Consider the following 7414-nt stretch of genomic DNA (forward strand, 5'->3'; position numbering starts at 1 on the left):
CCCAGACCTTATGCTGTGTTCTGTCTCTTGCCTCTGATGGCCAAGCACCAAGGGGTGAGGCATATGCTCCAGCCGTCAGCATGGCCCTGGCCTGTAGCAGCTAAATGCCTGTCACCTGGGCCCTTGTAGAGGTCCCCGTGTCCCCCTGGGCCATGGCTTAGCTACTGACGGGGCAGAGAGAGGAGGGGGCACCATGGATACTCAGCAGTGGGGACGGCACTCGTGTCCCAACCCCGTCTCCTCTTGATGCCAGCCTCCTCCACGAGCCCCAGCTCCTTCCCACTGCCTCCTCCTCGCTGGCATCTCAGCACATGAGGCCCCAATCTTGGGCATGCCGGTGCTCATCCTACCAGCAGCAGGGAAGTGGGGTCTCCCAGAAAGTGTAAGGGATATGGGAATGTGTCCCCACTCAGCTGCCACCCTTGTTACTCCCTGCACTTTTCTCTGAGGGTTCTGCCCTCGGCCTGTGGAGCCGGGTAGTGTTGGCCTGGTGGCCCTCGTCAGGCCTCTGTGATTGGCTCCCTGCTCTTTTCCAAGGAGCTGTGGGACACAGCTTCCCCACCCCCCACCACTGCCGAACACAGTGCTTTTAGAAATGGGCTAGAAACTTTAATCTCAAACCCGCCCGCCCCCAACATTTCCAAAGTGGAGACCACCACTGAGGCAGGGCTGTGGGACCCGCAGAACAGCATACCAGGGCCTGCTGTGGGGGAAACGGAGGCAAAGGAGCCTGAGCGTGAAGTCTCTCTGGACACCTGCATGCAAACTGTCCATGTTTTCACACTTGAACTTCATACCACGGAGTGACCACCCTGGCTGAGCTGGAGCTTCACACAAATGCTGACAGCAAAGCCTGGGACCCCTTCCCTTCGGTTACGGCCTCCCTCCCAGGGTCTGGCCACCGTCAGGTCATGATGGACACAAAGACCTGAGAGGGGCCCTGACCTGATGGAAGAGCTCACTCCAAACAGGAGGGGGGAAACCAACCACATGGGCCCAAAAATACGTCTGGGACAGGAACAGGATCAACTGACGTGGGCCTCCCCAAACTTCACCTGAACGCCATGCTTTCTGCTAAGATTCTACAGCTGCCTCCATCCTCACACCGGGAGCGGACCGAGGGAATAAAGAGCACGAAGGGTCCGCCTGTGTTCTATCTTGTCATCCTTGACGTTGAGCGGGAATGCCCCCCACCCCACCACAGACCTTGCTCAGAACAGCAGCTCTAGACTGCCACGTATGGGAACAGTTCTGGGGGCCTGACCTTCCTGTGCAACCCCAGGCCCCCTCAGCTGAGGAAAGAAGCCAAGGGGAGAAGGGGAGAGTCGGGAGTGTGGGGCTCAGGGAGCCCAAAGTCTCCAGGAGCTGGGAGCAACTGCTCAGGGGTAACACAGCTGTGGGCAGAGCCACTGTCCCAGCACTGACCTGTGGGTCCGCAGTTATGGGGCACAGTATGTCTGCAGAATCACTATCACCAGATGAACTGATGTCTCTCTAGTTCCCTCCTGCCTCCGGGCCCTGAATTCCTGGCTTGGCCGCTATGCCGCATTACCCAGTTAGTACAGCACCGTGCATGTGGACTGTGGTGGCTGGGACAGTCCCAGTGGGTGCTGGACCAGGCTCACTTCTATGGCCTCTTAAGTGGCAGTCACCCTGGAGAGAAGTCTGGGAGGTGCTGCTGTGTGAGGCATGCTCTGGGGTGCGTTCTCGGCGCTGGGGAGCTTATTGAGGTGGGTCTCATCCACCCACCTAGTTGGCTCGCCCTTGCCTCGCCCTCTCGGCCAGCTGGGCCTGGCAGTCCAACAGGTCGCTCTGGAGGCGGGCGATGTCCTGTGTGTGCTGGGCCAGCGTACGGTTCAGCTGGTCCACATGGCCCCACAGGCCTTCCCTGGGCTTCAGCGGCTCAGTGGACGAGTTGTCCAGACTCGCGGCCAGCAGGCCCAGTCCCCCGCAAGCACCCTCCACCTGGGCCACCCTCTGGTCGAAGTGGTCCACTGCATACTGGAGTTCCTGGGCTGTGTCCTGGCAGCGGCTGAGCCCGCTGGCCACAGTGGCCACACCAGCCTTGAGTCGCTCCAGCTCTCCCTGCAGGCTCAGGACCTGCCTGTGGCCAGCCCGAAGCCGCGAGCCCTGGCTGCTGACCTGCTCCTGGATGGCGTGGACCTCGGCCTCCACCCTGCGCTCTCGCTCGTCCAGGGACATGTTGGCAGCCGAGAAGGCGTCGGAGTACTGGCTGATGGAGTCACTGAGGCCCGTGAGCGACTTGCTCACTGAGTTCAGGTTCACCTTGAGCAGGGTGATCTCGCCTTGGATCGAGCTGCCTGAGGCTTCGGCCAGCTGCCCCTGGACCTCAGCCACGGTGCCATTGAGCTCCCGGAGCAGGGCCGCGTGGCTGGCCACCTGGCGCAGGAGGGCCTCGCTGCGGCTCTGCCAGGCCTTCACCTCCGTCACGAGGCTGTCCAGGATGGCTGAGCTGGAGCTGGGGGCGCATGAGGTCTCCAGCGAAACCAGCCGCTGTTCCAGCACGGCCAGTTCCGTCTGCACGAGAGGCTGCGTGGACCTGCCCGGCAGGGCACTGTCCTGGCTCAGCTCCCCGGCCAGTGTCACCAGCCGCTCCTCCAGGCTCTGCACTCGCTCTTCCAACAGGGCCCCAAAGCCTCCCACACCCCATCCTCCCTCCTCTGCCCCCAGACAGCAGCCCCGTGCCCCACTCTCTGTCCCATTGAGAGTGTCCAGGCCCTCGAGCATGGCAGCAGAGAGCCGCGTGAGCTCACCCCCAGAGGGGGCTTTGGGACTCCTTTGGCCCTCAGTGACCATGTGTAGGTTTCGCTCCAGGCTGTCCACTCGGGCACTGATAAGGGCCAGCTGGCCACAGCAGCTGCCCCCGCCAGCCACACTGAGGCCCTGAAGGCGGGTGCCCAGTTGAGAGAGTTCCCGGCGCAGCGCCAGCTCCCGGCCATCCAGGCTCTGGTGCAGCCTCCGGCTAGCTGCCTGGCCCTCCTCACACTGCTGCCTCACCTCCTGCACCCGCATGTCACACTCGCTCTGGACCCCTTGCAGCTTCTGCTCAAAGCCGTCCAGCAGGCCGCCCCAGAGCCGGTGCAGCCGGCGGTCCACGTACTCCTCCAGCAGGGCCAGCGAGGTGAGCGGGGACGGCGGGGCCTCCCGCAGGCGCTGCAGGTGAGCCTCGTGGCCCAGGGCCAGCCCGTGAACCTCGTCCAGCAGCTGCATCTTGGTCCGCAGCATGTTGCTCACCTCTGTCACCTTGCTCAGGACCTCGTCCAGGGGAGGGGTGAGCGGTCCTCTGGTTCTGTCTCCCGGGCCCACAAACCCCTCAGGGATGACCCCAAAGCCCACAGGGGAGGCAGGAGCCCTGGGGCCACCTGTCATCCTGTTGACGTTCTCGCTGGCCACTAGGCCACTGAGGGGACCATATGCTTGTGTCAGATGCTTGACATCACTTTCAAGGCGTTCCAGCCGCTCGCCAAACAGCCCCAGCCCTTTCCTTCCTGTGACAAAGGAGAGAACCCAGGGCGTCTCCACGCTTGTCACTCAGCAGCCCACCTCTACCTTGGGAGGGGTTCTGGGGTTCAACTTCAGGCCTGCCGATGGATGCATCTCCTCCCTAGAGCCCAGCCAGTCCCCATGCACCCCACCACCACTGAGGAGAAACATCAGCTTGGTACACTCACCGTGGGAGCTGGGGGTCACTCTGCTGTAAGGAGGGGGCCTGGGGCCCACGCTGAGCTGCCCCGAGGGTATCTGGGGCTCAGGCTCTGGCTGGGCTGGGGTGGCTCCGTGGTCTGTGAGGTGCTCAGGGCAGGCTTCTCCTGTGATGCCAGGGCAGCAACGCCAGGCGAGGTCTGTCACTGTCTTGTAGCCAACCTTGTATTTGGGTCTGAGCACCGTGCGGTACCTGAGTCCGGAGGGGAAGTGAGAAGAGGGCAGGGGCTGGGTGGAGGCAGCCTAGCTTGACCCCAGTCTCAGTCCTGCCTGGCCTTGTGACCTAAGGGCCCTGTGAGTGGCCTGAGGGGTCTTCCCTCCACCTAGATGACCTGGACCTCATTGGTCAGTCTTCAGGGCCGCTCAAATCTGCTTCCAAGGACGTTTTTAAAGTGCTAAAAAGCAAAGGCATCTCTTTAAAGACTAAAGTGTCCCTATTTCGAGCCACAGTACTTTCAGTGGTTTCATATGCATGTGAAAGTTGGACAATGAATTAGAAGAACTGATGCCTTTGAATTGTGGGGCTGGTAAGAATACTGACTATACCATGGAATGTCAAAGGGACAAATTTCCCTTAGAAGAAGCAAAGCCTGATAAGGATGGGTTCATCTCACATACTTAGGTGTCTTACCAGGAAGGGTCAGTCTCTGGAAAAGGCTATCATACTTGGAAAAGTAGTCACAGGTCAAAGTCATTGCCATGAAGTCGGAACTGACTCATAGCTGACCCTCCAGCAGTAAGCAACAAATTACACAGGAGAGGACTCATCATCTTTCCTCCAAAGAGCTGCTAGAGGATCTGAACCACCAAATGGGCGTCAGCACAACCCTCTACAGACGAAGAGTTCCCTGGAAAGTAGAGGGTCAGGGAAAGAGAGCAAGCCCCTCAAGGAGCTGGAACGACACAGTGACTGGAATGGTCGGCTTAAGCAAAGCAGAGATTGTGAAGCCAGCTCAGGACTGGGTGGGTTTCCTTCTGTTGTACACAGTGTTATAAGTTGGGGTTGTCTCCATCAACAACAAGACCCCTGTATGAGTTCTAAATCTTTCTCCACCTCCATGCTGCCCCCAAGCTCTTTCCTTTTTCTATGCTTATGGTGAAGAGGTTCCTAGCATCCAGAGATTTGATGTGGAAAGCTGTTGGTAGAAACCCCACCCACCCCATTCCATGTGCTGAGGGCAGGAAGGTTGGCAAGGCTTTTGCTCCAGTACTCCAAAGACCATGTGCCTCTTGCCACCAGGAATTCCACTCTGGTTTCTGTAGTTCTTGGAGAATCCTGGCAAAGCTCCACCCCTCCCTGAAGAGGGAGTTTCATCTTGGAGCTGGGAAGGGGACCCCTCTCACTCCAGGAAACCACTCTTGGCTCCTATCATCTCCAACTAAGTTCTGCATGAGCTCAGCTCAAATGATGCTAAGCATGGAGGAGAAGGTAGTCCGCAGAGCACAGGCCAGGCACAGCCACAGGGCCTCCTCACCTGTGGAGCCGGGCACCACTCGCCCACTGATGCTCTGCAGCAAATGGGTCTGTTTTCAGGCATGCATTTGAACCTCTCCAGGCAGAGCATTGCAGGGACCTGTGTATCGCATACCTCAGCCTCCGCACTCCTCCCACACGGCCTCACCTGTCTGGCCTGAGTCCCCCACACCCTGGTACCCACACTCTTCCCCGGAGCCAGGGTGGCCCTTCCTGGGCTTCCCAGGATCACTTTGGCACTGGCCACTGCTAGTGCGACCCCCATGGAGTTCTGGAGGGCTAGTGAAGAAGGAGTTGGTGTGCTGCTAATCCAAAGGCAGGTGCTTTGAATCTACGAATTGATCAACAGCTCTGAGGGAGAAAGATGGACAATCTCCTGCTGTGCAATTAACAGCCTTTGAAAACCCCCTAGAGGGTCAGCTACAAGTCTGTTTGCACTCAAAGATAGGAAGAGAGAGAGATAGAGTCTGTGAGTGCCGCCCTCCACTCTGTCACTTCCTCTTTACCTGGTAGTTCTTCCCTTGAAACCTTTCTGGCTTTTGGACACCTAATCCTGTCTTCCTGCTGCAGTTTGTTCAAAATTTTGGGGTCCTCTATGGCTCCCTCCCTGCAACCCCCTGATCTGCTCTGATCTGTGTTGTGGCCAATGAGATCTTTGGGGTCTCAGGGATTCCAGCCCTCTGCGGAGTCGCAGCTCCTCTCAGCTGATGCAGGACGGGGGGCCTTAAGTCAGGGGATCCCACCAGGCGGGAAGGGTGTACTCACGTGACTGCCGTAGGGCACTTGGGGCCCCACCCACACTGCCGGTACTCAGCCTTGACATAGCTCTCTGCTCCAGCCTGTAGGACGCAGGTCACGTTCCTGTGCACCACGTAGGCACAGAGGGCCCTGCAGGGGACAATGGCTCCCTTGCACTATCTGCTGGAGCCGGGCCACTGAGATTCCTACCCTCTCCCCACCCTGACCCGTTGGCTCAGCAAGTGACAGACCCCATCTGTCTGTCCTTCCATGCTTCCAGGACACAGAGCCTGGGGTACAGAATCTTCTGGCCTGGTCCCAGACTCCAGGATGGGTTGGTCACTGGGCTCCACAATATACCGAGCGAGGAGCCTGGTGAGGCTGCCACTGCTGTGTTCTGAGGTCCACCCTGGTTTCCCCCTCCAGAGCCTCCCCACAGCTCCACCCTCCTGCAGCCCCTTCACTGGTTGCAGACTCTAACCTGGCATTCCCCACGGTCAGCTCAGTGCCTCTGAGAGCACGTTTCCTATTCCTGCTCCTCCTCGAACTGCCTCCTGGGAACACACATCCCACCTGGTAGCCTTCCAGCCCATCTAGGCTCCAGTTCTCTCACGCAAACCAGACCTGCCCTTAATGTGCCCAGGTCCACTTGGCGTCAGCCCTCGGCTGGGCACTCTTCTCCTATAGCACCCCTCAAATGCAACGAGGTACCTGCCCTCAAGCTACCTGCCTCGGGCCAGTTCACAAGCGTCTGACTTATTAAAAACCTTCCCAAGGAGGTTCTGCTTGGAGCCTCAAGACAGGTTCTGCACCCAAGAGTCTCCATCAGCTCCGCCGGCCAAGCCACGACGCGATACCAAGGGTTTGCTGGGACCCACCGCCCTGTGCGCGCAGGGCTCCAACTCCTACCTGGCGGGGCAGGAGAGAGTTGGAAGGCCCGGGCCAGGGAGCCCCCAGCGCTCCGCGCGCGGACCTCCCTTCCTCCTCTCCCTCCACCTGGTCGGCTGAACCCGGGTTTTGCACACAGCGCAGCTGGAAAATGTTACTTCGCTGGAAAGGTTTCCGCGGGCACTGCCAGGATCCCGGCCGCCGCGCCAGGCCCCCTCAGCTGGTTTTCCGTCGCCAGCCCCGCAGCCTCTCGGCGCGTGGGGCTTCCACGTGGGCACGAGGTCGCCCCAGTGCCGCCCCCCCCAGAGCGCTGCCCCGTCGCTTCTGCCTCCGCGCGGGGTGCGGGCAGGTGAGAGCCCCGCGCGCCCCCCCCCCCGGATCCCCGCCCCACGCGGCCCGCGCGCTTACTTGTGCGGCCCCGGGCGCAGCCTCGGGCGCCACCCCGCTGTGTAGAGGTTGTAGTTGGAGGCCCCCGGCGCCGCGGGCCGCGCCAGCAGCGAGGTGCCCCTGGCCAGCGCGCCTGAGAACAGAGCCGCGACGGCGCACAGCCAGACGGGCAGGCGGCGGGGACCCATCGCGGCCCCGGCCCTC

The 7414-nt window shown here is 60.5% G+C and overlaps 1 protein-coding gene across 1 annotated transcript; it reads right to left on the bottom strand.

Annotated features, from left to right (window-relative positions):
- Window positions 1-1749: 1749 nt before the first annotated feature.
- On the bottom strand, window positions 1750-7398 carry EMILIN3 (elastin microfibril interfacer 3). Its single transcript, XM_006881533.1, has 4 exons — window positions 7232-7398; window positions 5963-6085; window positions 3693-3916; window positions 1750-3509 (listed from the first exon to the last, which is right to left on the bottom strand). Exons 1-4 carry the CDS (start codon window positions 7396-7398, stop codon window positions 1750-1752), a joined length of 2274 nt encoding a protein of 757 aa, XP_006881595.1.
- Window positions 7399-7414: the final 16 nt, after the last annotated feature.

The sequence above is a fragment of the Elephantulus edwardii genome, unplaced genomic scaffold, assembly GCF_000299155.1.
Source record: "Elephantulus edwardii isolate Elephantulus edwardi_28Jun2011 unplaced genomic scaffold, EleEdw1.0 scaffold00015, whole genome shotgun sequence".
NCBI lineage: Eukaryota > Metazoa > Chordata > Mammalia > Macroscelidea > Macroscelididae > Elephantulus > Elephantulus edwardii.